This window comes from Taudactylus pleione, unplaced genomic scaffold (assembly GCF_031769625.1).
Source record: "Taudactylus pleione unplaced genomic scaffold, aTauple2 ptg000375l, whole genome shotgun sequence".
Classification (NCBI taxonomy): domain Eukaryota; kingdom Metazoa; phylum Chordata; class Amphibia; order Anura; family Myobatrachidae; genus Taudactylus; species Taudactylus pleione.
The window spans coordinates 817,738-838,303 of record NW_028284776.1 but is presented as its reverse complement, the minus strand read 5'-3'; the positions used below and the strand labels follow the sequence as shown (position 1 = coordinate 838,303).

Below are 20,566 nucleotides of genomic sequence, written 5' to 3'. Positions count from 1 at the left end.
CGAGACACATTTGAAGTGACACCGACGCTTTCCAGCTGCCTGCCGCTGCATAACTGCACTGCTGCTCCCGCTCTCTCCGGACTAGCTGAAGTCAGTCCATAGGTAAGTCCTCCTAATGTGTAGTAGCCTTTCACTGTACGTCCGCCCCCCCAAGTCCAGACAGCCTCCCCTGCCCTCTGCCTCTACCGTTTGCTCACTAGTGCACAAGTGTTCCAGATCCTTGCACAGTATAAGACCAACTTAACCCTTTGTCACCACTTTACCCATGTACCATGCCATCCCTCCCTTGTGCCTCCCCCCTACTCCAGCCTTTCCTAACCTGCCCCCCCCCCCCCCCAAATAAGGTTCAGCCTTCACTGTCCTATGCTCTCCCCCAGGGGGGCCCTGCCTATGTTATTTGTACCGGGCCCCACAATTTATGGTGGCAGCCCTGGAAGTACTTCCTGTTATCAGAAAAGAAAGGTGCTGGTAATCTGTACAGTTGAGTACTATCAGACAAAAAGCAATGAGTCTTTGTAACCCTGCATTTCCTGGTTCAAGTCTTGGTGGTCTAACCACTCTGTGAGGTAAATTTAAGATTCTTGTCTGGCCGAGTGTAAACACGCTGGACATCGCAGGGACTCTCATGAGTTTTTTACAACCAATTCACGGATTTACTAAGAATCGTGTTTGCCTGTCTGTTTTGACTCGATGGTGATACTGATCGCGTGTTTTATTGTGTCTGAGTTCCATCATATTGGCCCCTACTCCATAGTCTCTGCCGAAGCACAGCTCATAGTGTGATCTGTGCAGTGCCTTTGTGTGTAGTGTAAATAAAGTGTTAAAAATTAGAAATATAATCGGCATGGGTCCCCCCTTCCTAAAAGCATAACCAGCCCTGGACCTTTTGATCCCGTTCTGGTACTGAAAGTTCAGAGGAAAAATGGCGTGGGGGTTTCCCTGTATTTCCAGTAACCAGCACCAGGCTTAACCAGCCGGGGGTGTAATGCCATAGGAGGTGGGCACACATCATGGGGTCCCCCTGCCAGAGCATTATCCAGATATAAAACGGTCACCTCAGCCTGGAATTCCCCAGAAAGTGGGGTTGTCCCCTAAAAAAAAAAAAAAAAAGTGGTCCCTTCCCAAGGTTACCCCAGGGCTCGGGTGAAGTCCGGGGCTATTCCCGGCACCCCAGGTGGTGGTGGGTGCAGCGTTAATGGATGATAGTAATTGATATTGTTCTTTACAATGGGACCATAGGTCCCATCAAAATGGCCCCGGCACTTTGAGAATCACAAGTGCCACCATGCCAGGACAGGGGCCTCATTACGGTGCTCCTGTCCCAGAACAGCTCTGACTTCCATGGGAGGTGCTTCCTGTTCACCGAGGGCGTGTGGATGAGCAGGAACATCACGCTGGAGAGAGAGCACTTCATGGTGGAAGAGTGGTGGCCAGAGTCCGCCTGAAGGTTCAGCGTAGGAATGGACATCTGTATCTGATGGTTATTAACTATCGATGTGTGTGTTTTGATGGTAGCGTTTTTACCATTTGATGGTGGTGGCCCAATGTTTGCATCCATCGAATGGAAATCAATCTATGGTTTTCCGATGGTGGTTTTTTTTTAAATAAAAAATTCTGATAGCTATGCTTCCCCTGGCTTCTTTCTGGCTACTGTCTGTATCAGGGCATCTTCATGGGTTCATTTGGAGGCTGTCTCTCACTCTGTGTCTGCATCAGACTTGACCCTGCTCCGTCCCTGACTCCTTTCCCTCTAGTCAGCTACTAAGCAACAGGGCATATTGCGATCTCTGATTGATTGGCTCTTACTGTCTCTAGTAGTTTCACCTAAACCTTCCTCGACCAATGTTGTGTAGAACCCCATCAAAATAAGTCTAGTGGTTCAAGAAATTATCCCAAAAGAACAGTCAGACTCCTAAACTGAGGACTTTATTATATATATATATATAACACACAGATGATCCGGCACTCTCCTTCAATAATAAATCAATTTACTTGCTCCGGTGCCCTCCTTACCAGGGATGCTATCCCCGCAATATACGGACCACAGAGGCGGCACTCAGAGAACTTGGAACACCAAAAGTATAAAGTCCAATTTTATTCCATCAACGTTTCGGGACCTCTCGTCCCTTCCTCAGGATGCGACATATAACATAGACACCATACAGAGTTATCAAACAGCTAAAATCTTTTTGGTGATTTAGCGGTTTAAGTCAGTATGGGGCCATAGTTTATGTATATTTTATTGGAGTAGCTACTTTGGTCATGATATGTCTTTCTTCTGATCATTGTACATGTATATGTTTTTATGTGTTTGCCTTGATGTATTATGTATTGGTTGTTATTTAATATGTTGTTATGGCAACCATTTGGCTCCGGGCTGCTTCCGGTAGACGCTATGCCTGAGGGGATCACATGAGCCTCTGGAACGCTGTGTATTTCCGGTGCTTGACACGCACCGTGTTTCCGGCGGATCTGGTGGCTCATGTCGCGGTCTGACCCCGGGCGCATCACACGGGTGGAGCGGCTGGCGTCCTATATGGTAAGCTATGTAAAGCTGTTTGATAACTCTGTATGGTGTCTGTTATATGTCGCATCCTGAGGAAGGGACGAGAGGTCCCGAAACGTTGATGGAATAAAATTGGACTTTATACTTTTGGTGTTCCAAGTTCTCTGAGTGCCGCCTCTGTGGTCCGCATATGTGTGTGTGTGTGTGTGTGTGTGTGTGTGTGTGTGTGTGTGTGTATATGTGTAATATATATATATATGTGTGTGTGTGTATATGTGTATATATATATATATATATAATATGAGAGAGAGAGATTCATGTGCAAACACACACTACATACTTATCTTCTCCCTAGAGGTGGCTGGTCCCCTTCTCCAGGTTAAAGTCCAAGGTCGTCTTAAAACAAGAAAATGGAATTTGCAATTCCAAGGACACAGAAGCACTAAGTACAAGGGTGGTTCAATAAATGAGGTAACAAGACCTCTCGTGTAAATTTATTCAACTCGTACATATACTTATACTCGATAGTATGGCCTAGGTACAGATTTCTACTTCAGGATCCATAGAAGGTCCACAGGGTGACCTTGGGGTATAGGTGATGCAGAGTCATCCGGGAACCTTACGCAGTAAATTCTTCTCCCAGGATGCAACTGGTCTCCCTCTATACCCCGCTCCCGGGCCGGAGGCTCCTCAGTTTCGTTGGGTGCCCGGCCGGAGTCTAGTCACTGAACATGCAGTGGGGCTGTTACTAACAGCCCCTGAAAATTTGATTCTTCTAAGTGTGGTCAGCGCGAACAGTCCGGTGGAAGTTTGCACTGCCGCGTCATCACCCTGCTGGTGCTGAGACACCGGTAATGATCCATGCCTCTCGGCGAGCCTCTGGGGTCTTGGCTAGCAGAGACCCCGGAGAATTCCTAGACTGCAGCCGGATGCTACGGGGACCCCCCATGAGTTCTTCGATGGTCATTCTCTTGGCTGTGTGTCGCAATGCACCAATCAGCAGACCAGCTAAAAGGGTCTTGCTGTCATCGCAATCTACTGTATGGGATGAAGATTATGTGTCATCTGATAATGGACTGCTTTTGGATGAGTCTGACTCAGAGCCCCCTCCTCAAGAGGCAGGGGTCAAGTCAAAAATATATATTCCAGGTCTGATGCAGGCTGTAAAGGCAGCCCTGATCATTGATGAGGATGAGCATATTCATAGAAGCAAAGGTGACTGAGGCTACATTTCCATTGTCTGACCAACTGTTGAATCACTTGGAGGTAGCTTGGAAAACGCCTGGAAAGCATTATCAACCACAGAAGCGTCTAGTCTCTGTTTATCCTTTTGCTGAGAATTATTTTTCCAAGTGGGAGATTCCACCGGCGGTGGATTCTCATGTCACGCGCTTGGTAAGAAGCGCAACACTTCCTATGCCTTCCATGTCGGCCCTGAAGGATTCTGCAGATAGGAAGGTAGAGGTTTGCCTTAAATCTGTTTTATTCCCTTTCGGGGGGGCATGCAGACCAGTTGTGGCCATTTGCTGAGTGGCTTGGGCCATGGTATGCTGGGCTAATAGCCTGGAAATGTCCTTAGCCCCGAATGCTACCAGAGAGCAGCTGAATCTTGTGGGAAACCTCAGAGATTCTGCTAAATGAGGCAGCATTGGATATGGGCTTACTAAATGCCAGGATTTCTAAGACGGCCATTGCGGTTCGCTGCTCTCTGTATCTCCGTTCTCGGAGGGCCGATGTGGAATCCAAGAAGGGGTTGGAGTGTGTGCCTTATGACGATAAAGTTTTGTTTGGCCCTGATTTGGACAAGATTGTGAATACCTTAGCAGCAGCTAATGCTGGCCATACACTGGACGATTGATCACACAATTTGGGCAGTTTCTACAGGTTGGACAGACCAATCATTTGAAAATAGTTGTATTTTGAGTCTTCTGCGACCCTCGATGTGCGTCCCCGCCGTAGTCTAGTTGGATCGCAGATCAGATGGTTTTGCAGAGAGATCCCAACTGATCGTATAGAAATTGACACACATTATGTGAAGTGATTTGATCAAATCGTATGGTCTTATGTGAAATAGTTGCATTTTAAATACAAATCGTCCTGTATCTGACGGGAAGAATGTTCAAGAGAAATCATACAACTGATCTGACCAACTTTTGAATCTCACCGTATATGGCCACCTTGTGTCAGCTTGTCTGCCTTCTGCTCCAGCCTCTTCGGGGCTATTGGGCCCCAGGGAAGGCTAGACATCAGTCCTTTCCCGGGCCATGACGGGATGGGCCTCCTCCTGGGGGACCCCAGGGCGGGAGGCCGACTTCAGTTCACCCAGTACTGGTGTCAGACTACCACGGATCCCTGGGTGAGGGAAGTGGTCCCTCTGTTGGGGAGGCCTTCTGCGGAAGGAGAAGGCATACCCCAATTATTTTGCACAGGACTGCCGAAAAACGCGGACAAGGCCTTAGCTATTCAACAGATGGTACAATCCATGCTGCAGGCAGGAGTCATTGTACCAGTCCCGATGTCCCAAAGGGGCTGGGTGGTATTCCAGCCTTTTTCTAGTCCAGAAACCAAACTATTCTTACCATCCTATTCTCAATGTCAGGTCCCTGAACAAATTGCTCAGGGTACCCAAGTTCAGGATGGAAACCCTACACTGTTTTATACTGGCTATGGAACCTGGGGATTTTATGATGTCTCTGGATATCCATTATGCATACCTGCATATACCAATTACTTTAACTCGCCAACGTTTTCTCAGATTTGCTGTGCCACAACATTTCCAGTTCCTGGCTCTACCGTTTGGCCTTGCAACTGCACCTTGGTGTTTACAAAGGTCATGGCAGTAATTGCAGCCGATCTGTTACCATAGCTGGATGACCTGTTACTGCTAGCAGGGTCTCCAGAGATGCCTCACCACCACCTGCAGCTAATGATATTTGTGCTCCAGGTACATGGGTGGTTCGTCAACTGGAAGAAGTCCTCACTGATTCAGTCTTTGCAGATGCGAGTACGCAGATGCCTTCACAGTCGCCGAGTATCAGTCCACTCAGCGATGCAGTTGCTGGGATCTATGGTGTCAGTGTTCGACATGGTAGAGTATGCCCAGTTTCATTCCCGGCCTCTGCAGAAATCTGTCCTCTCCAAGTGGGACGGATTACCCAATCATATACGGACTCAATTGATGGTGCTCTCTCCGGAGGTGCGCCTATTGTTGACTTGGTGGCTACAGATGGCCCACCTCAACAAGGGGCGTCCCTTTTGGATCTCTGTGTGGGTCCTTCTGAAGACGAATGCCAGTCTTCGAGATTGGGGCACAGTGATGGGTCCACACTCTTTTCAGGGAAGGTGGACCGCAGAGGAATCTGTGCTTAAAAGCCATCTACCAGCGGTGTTCATTTCGGGAGTGCTGAATTGGAATGTAGACTTCCTCAGCCATCACAACATGCATCCCGGGGAATGGTCTCTTCACCAAGAAGTGTTTCAGCTCTTGGTGGACAGGTGGGGCCTTCCAGACGTGGACCTCATGGCCTCTCGGCAAAATCACAAGCTGCCACAGTACGGGCCCAGGACAAGAGACGCTGAAGCTCTTTTGGTGGACGCTCTGTCAGTCAGGTGGACCTCTAATCTCTCTTCTTCGTCAGGTTCTTCGAAAATACAAACAAGAGGGAGGCACGGTCCTGCTAGTGGCTCCAGAGTGGCCCCGACGTCCATGGTACTCAGATCTTCGGAGTCTCTCCATCGACAGTCCGTGGCTGTTGCCTCAACGTCCGGGCTTGTTGTCTCAGTTGCCTTTACCCAGATCTGGGTCGTCTGTCTTTGACAGCGTGGCTCTTGAGACATCCATCCTAAGGTCCAAGGGTTTTTCGGGCTCTGTGGTTAACACCATGCTCAGAGCAAGAAAACCTGTCTCTGCTAGGATTTGCCACAGGGAGTGGCATACCTATTTTGAATGGTGTCATCCAAAAAGTTATGACCCCCAGGTGTTCAGGATATCCAGAGTGTTGGCTTTCTTGCAGGCGGGTTTGGACCTTGGTCTCTGCCTTGCTACACTGAAGGTCCATATCTCGGCTCTTTCAGTGTGGTTTTGGCGAAGGATTGCTCCTCTTCCTGACATCCGCACTTTCTTGCAGGGGGTCCTGCGTATCCAGCCTCCCTTTGTCCCTCCTGTAGCGCCTTGGGATTTGGCTGTTGTCCTTAGGGCTCTCCAGGGCCCTCCCTTTGAACCACTGGGCTCAGTGGACCTCAAATGGCTTACTACCAAGACTGTGTTTCTTCTGGCCATTGCTTCCGCCAGAAGAGTTTCTGATTTGGGGGCTCTCTCCTGTTGTTCCCCATTTCTAATTTTTTACAGGGACAGGGCAGTGCTTCGACCTTGCCCTGGGTTTCTTCCTAAAGTGGTCTCCTAGTTTTCACATTAATGAAGAAATTATTGTGCCGGCCTTTAATTCCCCAGACCTCTCGGTCGGTGAGGCCTCTTTGGATGTGGAACGTGCCCTCAGGATTTATGTGGATCGTACCAGTTCCCTTCGAAAATCAGACTCCTTGTTTGTACTTTATTGGTTGGCCATCCCCTCTTCTGGAAACCATAAACAAACTTTGGCTAGATGGCTTCGCATGACTATCTCTGAGGCTTACACTCAGAGCCTGCCAGTGCCGCCCTCGGTCACTGCTCATTCTACTCTGTCTGTGGGTCCTTCGTGGGCAGCTAGCCGTGGTGCCTCGGCTGTGCAGCTTTATAAGGTGACCACATGGTCTTCTGTCCAGACCTTTTTGAGGCATTATGCTTTTGATACCTTTGCAACTCAGTATACTTCCTTCGGGCTGCGGATTCAACTTTCTGCACAGGAGCATCCCCACCCTTGGGGGTACTGCTTGGGGAATCCCCAAGGTTTCCTGTGGACCTTCAATGGGCCCTGAATTAGAAAAGTAGAGCTATGGTAAGAACTTAACAAAAAAAGGTATCTCTTTTTCTACGAGGTCCACAGGGCGCCCGCCCTGACACACCTGTGCTTCAGATGGGTTTCGCTCTGGTCACCATTTTTCCGTCTCCTGTGTGAGAATGTGATTCTTGAGTGTTCCAGACTTTCTTTTTTTCTTTTATCCTCCTCCAGCCTTTGGCTTGCTACGTAAATGAGGGGCCCCCGGCCCGGGGGCGCGTTATAGAGGGAGGACCCGTTGCATCCTGGGAGAAAAAAAGTAACTGTGTGGTGGCCGGATGTCTTCACCAACACCTATCCCCCAAGATTTCCTGTGGACCCTATGGACCTCGTAGAAAAAGATAACAAAGGTAAGTTATTACCATATCTCTACTTTTTGGGGAGGTAACTGGGTGGCTACAAAGACACAAACCTGTCGCCACCCTTTTCTGGGCAACTACTAGTGTGCCCCTGTAAATATGCACGCAGCTGGAGAGGCCCCGGCGTCCTAGGTGAGATGGACGGACATTCTGAGACAGCATAGGGTTGATCAGATGTTTTACGTGCGACTGATGTATCGTCATTTGTACGAAAGCAGAGGATACGAGATGCTGCAGGTGGGTATCTCCGTTAAGTCATTCGCATATTTTCGCAAGTCCACTGCATACGTAAATAGTCATGACAGGATTTGCATGCACCCCTGAATCAGGCCCATGATTTTGTTGATTCCCAGTCTACGGTCATTATGTTCAGTCAGTACTGTGTAGATTTTCCTGAAAAGATGGGAGTAATCTTTATAGGAACTTGACCTTAAAGTTGAAAGGTCCGGCCCGGGAGATCCTGGTAGTAGTAGTAGACTTTATTCTTGACTTTGAAGTGGTTTTATTGTTACCATCATGACCACTTTCCAGAGAATCTTGGCAGACAATTAAGTGTATTTGAACAGAGAGGGAGTATTATTTCCGGGCAGCACATGAATTTTAATCAAAAGGGCTTGGCAAATTATACATACATACAGTCAGGTGCATAAATATTGGGACATTGACAGAATTTTCATATTTTGGCCCCTAGTCACCACCACAATGGCTTTGAAATGAAACAAACAAGATGTGCTTTAACTGCAGACTTTCAGATTTAATTTGGGGGTAATACATCTAAATCAGGTGAACGGTGTAGGAATTACAACGGTTTCTATATGTGCCTCCCACTTTTTAAGGGGCCAAAAGTAATGGGACTATCAACTCAAAAGCTATTTCATGGATAGGCATGGGCTATTCCCTCGTTATTTCATTATCAATTAAGAAGGTAAAAGGTCTGGAGTTGATTCTAGGTGTGACATTTGCATTTGGAATCAGTTGCTGTCGGCTCTCAATATGAGATCCAAAGAGCTGTCACTATCAGTGAAGTAAGCCATCATTAGGCTGAAAAATCAAAACAAACCTATCAGAGAGATAGCAAAAACATTAGGTGTGGCCAAATCAACTGTTTGGAACATTCTTAAAAAGAAAGAACGCATCGGAGAGCTCAGCAACACCCAAAGACCCGGAAGACCACGGAAAACTGTGGTTGATGACAGAAGAATTATTTCCCTGGTGAAGAAAAACCCCTTCACAACAGTTGGCCAAATCAAGAACACTGTCCAGGAGGCAGGTGTATATGTGTCAAAGTCAACAATCAAAAGAAGACTTCACAAGAGTGAATATAGAGGGTTCACCACAAGATGTAAACCATTGAGCCACAAAAACAGGAAGACCAGATTAGAGTTTGCCAAACAACATCTAAAAAAGCCATTACAGTTCTGGAACAACATCCTATGGACAGATGAGACAAAGATCAACTTGTACCAGAGTGATGGAAAGAGAAGAATATGGAGAAGGAAAGGAACTGCTCATGATCCAAATCATACCACCTCATCAGTGAAGCATGGTGGTGGTAGTGTCATGGCGTGGGCATGTATGGCTGCCAATGGAACTGGTTCCCTTGTATTTATTGATGATGTGACTGCTGACAAAAGCAGCAGAATGAATTCTGAAGTGTTTCGGGCAATATTATATGCTCATATTCAGTCAAATGCTTCAGAACTCATTGGACGGCGCTTCACAGTGCAGATGGACAATGACCTGAAGCATACTGCAAAAGCAACCAAAGAGTTTTTTAAGGCTAAAAAGTGGAATGTTATGCAATGGCCAAGTCAATCCCCTAACCTGAATCCGATTGAGCATGCATTTCACTTGATGAAGACAAAACTGAAGGGAAAATGCCCCAAGAACAAGCAGGAACTGAAGACATTTGCAGTAGAGGCCTGGCAGAGCATCACCAGGGATGAAACCCAGCGTCTGGTGAGGTCTATGCGTTCCAGACTTCAGGCTGTAATTGCCTGCAAAGGATTTGCAACAAAGTATTAAAAAGTGAAAGTTAGATTTAGGATTGTTTAGTTTGTCCCATTACTTTTGGCCCCTTTAAAAATTGGGAAGCACATATAGAAACCGTTGTAATTCCTACACCGTTCACCTGATTTGGATGTAATTACCCTCAAATTAAATCTGAAAGTCTGCAGTCAAAGCACATCTTGTTTGCTTCATTTCAAAGCCATTGTGGTGGTGAATAGAAGCCAAAATATGAAAATTCTGTCAATGTCCCAATATTTATGCGCCTGACTATATATATATATATATATATATATATATATATATATATATATATATTTATTTTTTTATTTTTTTATTTGCACTAGTACATAGCAATCGTCAGCCAGTAGCTTTGATCTGTCTACTGCAACTTAGGTAAGCTAATTTACAAGCTGCAACAAATGCAGTCCCTCTCTTTGTGTAAGGCAGCCTATGTGTCCTACTACTGCCTCATTAGGCCCACATGCTTTTTATTCCTGTGCCCACAATGCGGGAGCGGATGAGTTGTATTCAGCTCTACATCATGCCCAATGTCTCTATCACAATCAGTAGTCGTTGACAAAAACACTACACAAAGTTGCTGTCGGGGCTATTTTTGGCTCTGTACTTTCACTAATCGTACTTCTCCCATTGCATGATAGCACCGTGATTGTGGGCCTGATTCAGAGCCGCAAGCAACACTGATGTTCACGTAGTTGAGCGTTTAATTGCAACTGCGCATGTGCACAACTTTCTGAAAACCCAGATGGCGCATCTGTTTGAGTGTGCGCACAAAGGTGCTATTATCAGTTCAGACAGTATCAGAAATGTGCTGGATAAGTGATGGGCGTTCCTAGTGGTGACGGGAGGTGGCTACTAGTGCACGCAAAAATGGGCTGTTCACTGGGCATATTATGGGAGAGTCACGGACTTGTAAATGCAAGCGGCTGCACACACGGGTGCACAGCCACAAGAATAGGAGGCTATAGATGGAGAAACTGCACCTGCCATAGGGCTGGCACAACCGATGGTGACGTAAAAGGATGCACCAATCAGTATTACAGCATGCACGGGTGGTAAGAGTGGTTGTCTCAGTCCTTGCACATTCAGCTGCACAGATTTACACCAGGGAAGGAGTTTGTAGGGCATTTACATAAAGTCATAGGTGGGCGACCACCAATAGACGCTGCTGTGTGTGGCTCAAAATCGGGCCTTATGGGTGGCGTAGGATGTGCTTGTGATGGAGCATAATGGATGTGCAGTTACATGGAATTGTATATCCTTCTTGGTTTCTTTTGAATTATGGCCGTTAAATGGTTTTTGGTGTTATGTTGTTGTGATAGATGATTTGTGTGCACCAGAGACATGGACAGTGGGACAAACCGCACATAATTACATACATACTGACATTAGAGATCTTACAATCTATGGTTTGTCCTGGGGATAACCGTCTAATCTCCATTACACATACCTTTGTATATTATCTGAGTCCTTATTTCCAGTGTTCCTGGCTATTGATATGTATGTCGTGTTCCTAACGTTACTCTGTACATTGCTATGGAATATAGTGTGTGTGTGTGTGTGTGTGTGTCAGAAATGTCAACACTCCACGTCTTGGACCCATATTCAATTTGAGACGAATAGCCGTTTTCGCGTGTTTTTGGCGGAAACTTTTCGCTGATGACATAATTTCGCCAGGTGGAAAAGTATCGCCGTATTCAATTTGAAAGACTTTCCACCTTGGCAGAAAGTCAATGCAATGTAATAGGCAAAAAAGATTCGCCTATGAATAGCAGGCGGAAAAAAGTGCAGAATTGGGGGGTTTGGGGTGCAGCGTTGCGAAAACCCTCGTGCAGCCTTCAGACAGTCCCCCAAAAACTGTGTAAAAAAATAAAAAAAAGAACACCCAAAAAAATCACTTTGAATTTGGGGACGGAAAAAAAAATTGGGGTGGACAACGTTAAAAACTAGCGAACTTGACTCTGGGGGGGTCCCCAAGCGTGCCCCAGGTGTGGTGTTGTTTTTTTTTTATTATTTTTTATTGTAGGGCCTTGCGGCAGGTGGATTTTTCACGTTTTTTTAAATTTAACTTTAGCAACTTTAAAATATGCTGGCCCCCATTTTCAAGTACCCCAAATTTGCTGGGATAAGTTATTTTCTGCAAAATAAACTTCAGAATACTATTCTGCACCACTTACACAAAAACCCTATTTAGCAGCTATTGAGCCAGTTTAAAAACACCAAATACCTTCAGCAAGCCAAATCGGGGGTAACCATAGGTAACCCCCATGTCAGAGCATCTTTTGGGGGGTGTCAGGCTGATTTTCCCAAAACTGACAGTACTTTCCGCTTGTTTAAGTTTTGCCGGGTCCCTTTTTCGCCTACTTTCAAATTGAATACGTGGGCACGTGCACGATACTTTTCTGCCTGCAAAACAGGCGAAGTAGGTCCTACTACTAGGTCCTTAAAGTCCTGGGAGGCGAAAAAGTATCGCTTGTCAGCTCAAATTGAATACGGCTCTAGGTCTGATATAAACAAAGTTTAATCCGACGACCGTTTCGGGCACATGCCCGTCCTCAGGGATATAAACCAACAATACAGAATTCACATACATATATATCATAAGTAATTTATCTTAATCAGCCGATTGTCCACAACGCTGCAAACTCCCAGGGACACGTGCCCTCACAGTGGCGTCGCTGCCTCTGGAACGTCACAGAGCCGCGTCAAGCGGCCGGTCCAGTCAGCTAACACACCAAGCTTTGTCAAGACAATGTGATACACATTAAAAACAAATACAACAACACATGGCAATATTATAAACATGCATCAATGCATATCATACAGACAAACAATCTATAAATAGATCTAGCATTACATACAGTTACATTCAATCGATACATTAGCATCGAGAAGGTAAAATATAGCTGTAACACATCAGAGAAAACACTGCAGCCCCCAGGATTCTTTAAGCCCTTTAGGGGCCATTGTATCCAATTTAAAGATCCAGAGGCATTCCTCTTGTAATAAACTTTTGGCCCTAGTGGGTGGGGGGGGGGGGGGTGCGTGTGTGTGCATAATATAATAAAATTATAGATAGATAGATAGATAGATATAGATATATATGTAAATATAATATAGCTGTTGTGCCGTCTCCCACCTTTTATTAACCAGATGTTGTTGTCTTTCTTGTGCTGCAGCCTCCTAGGGAAGGATGTAAGTCTTGTCATATGTATTTATTCTAAACTCCATACACTTTAATTTCCACAGAACCGAACCATCTTACCGACTTGCTTGTGTTATTTCATTGTAGGCAACTAGTCCCTTTCTGCACATTGGCGCTGTGATTGGGGTGTCTGCATTGGCCTGGGTCCTTGCTGGCTATTTCTGGGAAACCAACAACAAAGGTAAACCAATAATTTGGGTGTGGCATTGTGTCGACATGGTCATAATGTCAACAGACAGTGATGAAACGTTGACATATCATCCCTGGTGGGCCAGCAGTGATTTATCTTCTCCCAACGTCTCCGGTGGCGTCTTCCAGGTCCTTGCGGTCATGTGAGTGTGACTTCAGGTGCCTCCACCCGTAGCCTAACCCTTACCTCCACCTAGTGCCTTACCATCCCGTCCTGCAGTCTAACCTTAATGTTATCATTCTGACAATGTTGACACTTTAACAATGTCAACATCATTTGAATCCTTGGGTACAGTAGAGTACATCTGAATGTCAAAAGAATAAAGTGGCATTGCTGTGAACTATTTAGAACTGTACTATACTTACAATTGCCCTATAAATTAGTTAAATTATACTATACATATGGAGTGTCCACTTTAGTAGGTACTTTCCCTTTCAATAGGACTGGCTGCTCAGTCAGTGACCACATAATATATACAGTATATTAGAATAGTGGACAAAATACAAGATTCAGGTCCACAATATGACATAGGGCACCAGGCTATTGGTGTTTCTGATATACGTATGCCTACCAATGTTGGTTGTACAAAAACAAATGTCACTGCAACAATGGTTTTATAGTCATACACAGCGGGGAAAGGGAACAACTGAGACGGGCTTAACTTGTGCAAAACAAGTGATTATCTAAAGTCTGTCTATTAACAATGGAGCACTGCAGCATTGCATATTAGAGTGTTCAACTGTTTCTACCTTGTCATAAATGATTCTAGTATCTTGTGGCTCCACCACATATCTCAGTGAAAACTGTGCAGTTGCAGTAGGTCATAGGATACAAATATTGAATGCAGGAGGATTGGAAAAAAACCTGCTATCTATTTTAGGCTAAAGACTATACAACCATGGATCCATCTCACTGTGTGCTAGTGATACAGGCTGATGGTGGTGGGAACATTTGTACTTAATATATACAGTTGAATCACCTTATTATGACCACCAGCTAATAGCCAGAGTAACTGACATGTGCTGCACAGGCAGCAGCTGGGAGTGACTCAATAAGGTGCTGGTAGGTTGGCACAGGTATCTGGAGCCTTGCTGACTGCAGTGCATCCCACAGCTGCTGCAGAGTGAGTGGTGGAGTATCCATAGAGCGAACACAACAATCGAGGTGGTCCCACAGATGTTCAATTGGGTTCAAGTCCGGGGAATTAGGGGGACAAGAGAAGTACTTGGAAGTCTTGGTCGTGCTCGTCCAACCACTGTCGGGACATTTCTAGCTGTGTGACATTCGCATTGTCTTGCTGGAAGATCCCATCTGCCTCAGGGAAGAAAATCAGCATGTATGGGTGTACGTGCTCTGCAAGGATGGATTCATAACCAAATCGGTTGAGGGTGCCTTCCACATGGATGAGTGGGTCCAGAGAATGCCATGAAAACATTCCCCAGACCATAACGCTGCTACCACCAGGTTGTGTTCTTCCAGCAATGGTTGCAAGGTGTTTGTTCTCCGATGTTTCTCGCCTGACACGCCAACGTCCATCAGTTCGATGAAGCAGAAAATGTGACTCATCGGAGAAGGGCAACCCTTCGCCAATCAGCGGAGGTCCAATTCCGATACAGGCGTGATTATTGAAGCCTCTTCCGCTGATGCACTTTTGTTAGCATAGGTGCAGTGACCATCCGTTTGCTTTGGAGCTCCATATGAGGCAAGGTTTGCTGAACTGTCGTATTAGACACACGTCTGGTGGCCCCCAGGTTCATTTTGACAGTGAGCTGCTCCACTGTAGTGTGTCGGTCAGCCCTCACGTACCTTCGTAGCCGACGTTCACATCTCGCATCAAAGGCACGTGTTGCTCTGCAGTTTCCATGTCTGTTATTTGTAATGGTGCCATATGTCCAGTCCCAATATACCTTCACCACAGCAGCACGTGAGCAGTTCACAAACTGCGCTGTTTCAGAAATACTGCCATGCTTGGCCCGAAAGCCAATAATCATCCCTTTTTGCAACTCTGATAAATCGTCCCTTTTACCCATAACAGCAACGAGTGATATGTGTGCAGATACCCTATCGCACACCTTATATACCTACCAAGCCAACGCACGGTAAGTGACGTACTGCATCGGTTACGCGCTGCCGATGTCAAATGTAAGAGGTGGTCATCATAATGTGACTCGACTGTTTAGGTGTAGCAATGCTTGAATCCCACAGAGGGCATGTTTTTGAGTTCGGTGCATGCAGAGCAAAAAAAGCAAGTAACTTTGCACCTGGAATAAACCATGTCTCACTGCAAGGGGTGCAAATACATTTTGCATGCAGGGTAAATACTGGCTGCTTTTGCGTGTAGCCTATAAATGCTGGATGGGATGCGGTCATAATACTGACAACGGGGATTCCGGCGCTCAGAATCCCGGCACCTGCATCCCCAAGGTAAGTAGCGGGGTTAGGGGGAGTGTTGGGCACTAGGGGCAGGGTAAGGGTTAGGTACTAAGGGGGTAGGGATAGGTTTAGGGTGTGAGGAGGTTAGGTTTAGGCACTGGGGGGGAGGGTTAGGATACCAACTGATAGGTGTCTATATTCTGACCGCCAGGATCTCGAGCGCTGGCATCCTTTACCCAACCCCTGCTGGACAGCTTCACTCACTGTAACTTAGATCTCAGTTAGGACATGTCCCCCTCACATCTAAATCTCCCCCACCTGCACTGTGACATGGTTCTACCAAGGTGCACCGTTCCTTGCTCTCTTTTGCTCAGTTCATAACTCAGAATCAGCCCCAGACATTACATTTAATTTATGTGCATCTTGTCTAGACAGCATTACAACAATTTTCTGTATGAGCTTTTTCAGCAAGAAGGCAAAGAAAGTTTTATAATGGTTATAGGAGCATTACAGTGAATTTTAGATTAGTGCAGGGCCTTCTCTGTCTCTCAAGATCTCTATACCGTGGTCTCTGGCATTGGATGAAACGCCTATACAATGGGAAAATACAGCACCCGGTTTGAAATAACAATAACTGAACACACTGGAGCTGACACAGGCCTGTACCACTAGGCACATGCTGCTGAATTTATCCTACTTTTCTTGAATGTGCTTATCGGACAAACTGAGATGGAAATTGCCCAAGCCAATTTATACTGAAATATACCAGCTAATCCAGTATATTGGTATAAGAGAGATTATATACAGTACTATATGGTGCCTTGGGCGAGACCATATTATACACCCCTCCTCCCCTGCAGCCCCTTTGTTAGAGAAAATGTGTATTGCAATAAAATCTAAATACACAGCGATGATGAGATATGAATAATTATAGGCACTTTTTCACTGACACTTTTCAAACAGAAGAGCAGTTTGGGAGATAAAACATGTGGTTACTGATACTGTAGGTTAGAATCTTTGTGAGTTATTACAATATATTACCTTTGGAAGTGCTGTGTTTCAACAATTCAAAACTACACCTAAAAATACTGCAAATTGCTGCACAAATCATCTTGAATGGAATTTGGGGTATGAACAGGTAGAAATTGGAATGAATAGAACCTATGAGAGCTTTACGGAACTGTCAGATCATACATTTTACAAGAAAAACAATAGTGTAAATAGCTCATAACTGTTATAAATAGGGGTTGATATAAAGCCTTATTTATCATATAATACACCCCATACAGCCCCCTCAATGCAGTTCTCTTACCTTAGCCTTAAGAAATGCTCTTTGTAAAACGTGCAACTGTATAAAACAGATCACATGCATTTGTCCTGCAATGACCTAAACATTCTATTCTGCAATGACCAAAACATGATGGGTGCAACGCCCAACATGTCTGCTCCAAAATCACCCAGCATCTCTGAAACTGTAGCACCCATCATGTTAGGCCAAACGGACTGACCATGTCAGGCCCAGCGGTGTCTGTCTAGAAATAAAAAACTTGTCAATAACACTTCCATTTCACCAAATTGTATCCGTTACACTCTTCCACCGGGATATAGTCGGCATCTTGGAGTGCGGGATGCTGATGGTCAAAGTAAAGGCGTCGGGATCCCAGCTCCAGAATCCTGACCGCCAGCATCCCGAAGGTAAGTATCGGGGGTTAGGTTTAGGGTGTGGGGTTAGGGTTGGGCACTAGTGGGAGGGTTAGGTTTAGAGTGAGGGGAGGGGGAGGTTAGGTTCAGGCACTAGGGGGGAGGTTATGGTTGTGCAACAAAAATGGAGGGTTAGGGTAGGAAAAGGGGGAAACAAGTGTCAGTAAGATCCCTGTTGGGATCCCGGCGTTGGGATTCTGACCAGTCACCAAGAAAAAAAAAAAAGTGTGTGTGGTATTTATACCAGGTTGTCCTTTTCTTGCAGTGTTAAAAAGTATCCTTACAGTGGTATACATCATCCTTGTTTGTGCCCTTTTTGTGAGTCCCCTCTTCATCTCCTCACCCTGTATCATGAAAGCATCAGAACTTCAGCCAAGGCCAAGGCTCATGGGACATCGTGGGGCCCCTATGGTAAGAGCAGAGCCAGTCATACTGAGCGTATCAGACAGTGCAGTTCTGCGATGGAAGACCTTGATATTTGTCCACATTCACAGTTCTTTTTGTTTTGCAGCTAGCTCCAGAAAATACAATGATGTCATTTGAAAAATTGGTGGAATCCGAGGGAAAGGTGTTTGAGACTGATGTTATGATGAGGTAAGAGAACAAGTAAATAGGTAGTAACCTGCCCTGGACATGTGCTGCAGTTCTCCATTGTCTCCTCTTCCACTGTCTCAGCTGGGACGGAATCCCATTCCTAATGCACGATGAATCACTACTGCGGACAACAAATGTGAAGGAAGTGTTTCCTCAACGGTCTCGTGAAATCTGCACCAACTTTACTTGGTCTGAACTCCAGCAGCTTAATGCCGGTGAATGGTTTCTCCAGGTAATAGTTTTTATTGACAAACCATTGTTGCAAAAATGTTTTTTTTTTTTTTATTTGCAAACTCTGATTACTGTAATATTGGCTTACAGATGTTCCCTCGCGTATCTTTGCTGCAATCACGTGAAATAGCCCCTTTTGGCGCTTTAGGTCCTATGAGACTCTGCAAGTGCGCGCTTTTTCACATTTTGTTTTGCAAAAAATACATCTGCGCGATGCTATGGACTGGGACGCCCCAGGAGACTGTACTGATTAATTTGATATGTGACGCTTGCATATCTGTGTGTGATTGAGTCTCTGAATCCAATGCAGCGGCTGCAACTATTTTCCACTCTGTCCCATTTACAGTCTGTCGCACACAGATATACAAGTGTCACATATCAAATTAATCAGCTCAGTCTCCTGTTGCCTCCTAGTCACATCACATTGCCACTCAGACACACTTTTGGCAAGAAGACATCCAACTCTAGCAGAGTAGCACTGGACCTGGCGGCCCACTCAAGCCAGGCTAGTTGCACTGTGTGGGGTATTGAGGGTAGATGTAGGAGGACACATCTGTAGGTGCCTAATTAGCAAGCCTTCTATGTGCTCCACTTATTTTCTGTTATGGTCTTCTTTTCAGAGAAACCCATTTGGAGCACGAATTGCATCGGCAGATATTGAACGTGAGGTGAAAAGCCAGAAAATTCCCACTCTTGAGGAAGTTTTGCTTGCATGCAAGAACCTCAGCATCTCTATCATATTTGACCTGCGACAGCCACCTCCTGGGCACCCATATAATGAGAGCTTTGTGAATGTCACTGTGGATACTATTCTGAAAACAAATATTAGTCAAGAGCTAGTGAGTGCGCCGTTGTCTGTCCTTATGTATTATTATTATTTACTAACAGATATTTATATAGCGCACACATATTCTGCAGCGCTTTACTGCATATTTACCACTTACTGCTTTGCGACCATAAGCCATCTTCCATATTATAGTCTTGGAAAGGGTAAAAATATTAAATCAAATAGAACTCAAGTTAGATATAACTCGTGCACCTTCCTCAGCATAATCTTAAAGAATTGCACATTGCTAATATGACCATAATGCACAGGTACATTTCTCACAGAAGGAAGTCTCTCCTGCATCCATACAGTGGTCTCTTGTTCCCATTAGGTACTTTGGCTTCCAGATGATGAGCGGGAAGAAGTTATTAAGAGAGCTCCTGGATTTCAGCAGATTTATGGGAGAAAGGTGGAGAAGAATGACACCCTGGATGCTGTGAACCTGTCCTATACAAATCTGAGTGTTTCCGAGATCAGGTGAGACCTGCAAACGCCCAGTTGCTCATGTACATTATATATTTTTTTTCACAAATTGTCCTCTCCTGGTGCTGTGATTATTTTTGCACAAATTGTCCTCTCCTGGTGCTGTGTGATTATTTTTGCACAAATTGTCCTCCTGGTGCTGTGTGATTATTTTTGCACAAATTGTCCTCTCCTGGTGCTGTGTGATTATTTTTGCACAAATTGTCCTCTCCTGGTGCTGTGTGATTATTTTTGCACAAATTGTCCTCTCCTGGTGCTGTGTGATTATTTTTGCACAAATTGTCTTGGTAATGTCACTTGTGAATTTTTAAGATGCATTCTCACTTAGATTTAGCCTGCAGAATGGCTGCCCACTGGTGGTCCAAAGTGCGCAATATATTTTTTCTTATGTTTGTTTAGCCAACCCTCAACAGTTTTTATGTTGAACTCCTTGTTCAAGAAGGAAAGCGATTCAAACGTTTGTAGTCAGGTGATATGTAAGCTGTTCGACAGAGGGATGAGACTCACCTCGCATAAATCTTTCACTTTTTATGGGAAGGTGGGGCTAGTTATTACAGAGGCAGATTGTTACAATGAATCTAAAACTACGCCCAGGTCGCGCCGCGTCTCCTGCGACTGGGAACAAGTTTGAACACGTTACCGTCAGTGCTCAGCAAAACGACGCTAACGCAGACCTTATATAGAAAGATGACCATACAATAACGCAGTTTATGTAATAGGCACCTAAAAAAAAAAAAAAAAAAAAGTTTCATGTTCCAAAGTAATAATTTTCACCTAGATTTGAAGTCGTATCTTGGCTGGATTGTTAAAGGAAAGGGTTTATCATTCGTTATGTTAGAATCGCAGACCATTAGTGTATTTATTATCATTTTTATAAACGTGAAATGAAGCACGGTATTCAAACTATGGCCAACTTGGTTATCTGACGTCACTTGGGGCACAACTTATTTTATTTATTTTTTTTGCAGCAAGGCGTCGTATGAGATGCCTGTGGTGCAACTCCATCTACCCCCGCCGGCGCAGCAACTCCACTACCCTGCGTGGTCTAGTGATTTTGGCAGGGTTGCGGCGGGGCTTGCTAGCCGCAATGCTGCGGCCTTGACTGCATCCGGAGGTCACAGGGAAGTCAAGTAAGA

The 20,566-nt window shown here is 45.3% G+C and overlaps 1 protein-coding gene across 4 annotated transcripts in view; it reads left to right on the top strand.

Moving 5' to 3' along the window:
- The window catches only part of GDPD2 (glycerophosphodiester phosphodiesterase domain containing 2), a 71,755-nt gene that overhangs the window by 27,656 nt on the left and 23,533 nt on the right, over window positions 1-20,566 (top strand). For all 4 annotated transcript variants that reach the window (XM_088444996.1, XM_088444993.1, XM_088444994.1 and 1 more), the window contains 6 exons: window positions 13,120-13,213; window positions 17,562-17,707; window positions 17,808-17,890; window positions 17,972-18,122; window positions 18,742-18,960; window positions 19,279-19,424. In XM_088444996.1, the coding sequence (XP_088301122.1) occupies window positions 13,120-13,213; window positions 17,562-17,707; window positions 17,808-17,890; window positions 17,972-18,122; window positions 18,742-18,960; window positions 19,279-19,424 (839 nt within the window). The remainder of the gene's footprint in view (window positions 1-13,119; window positions 13,214-17,561; window positions 17,708-17,807; window positions 17,891-17,971; window positions 18,123-18,741; window positions 18,961-19,278; window positions 19,425-20,566) is intronic.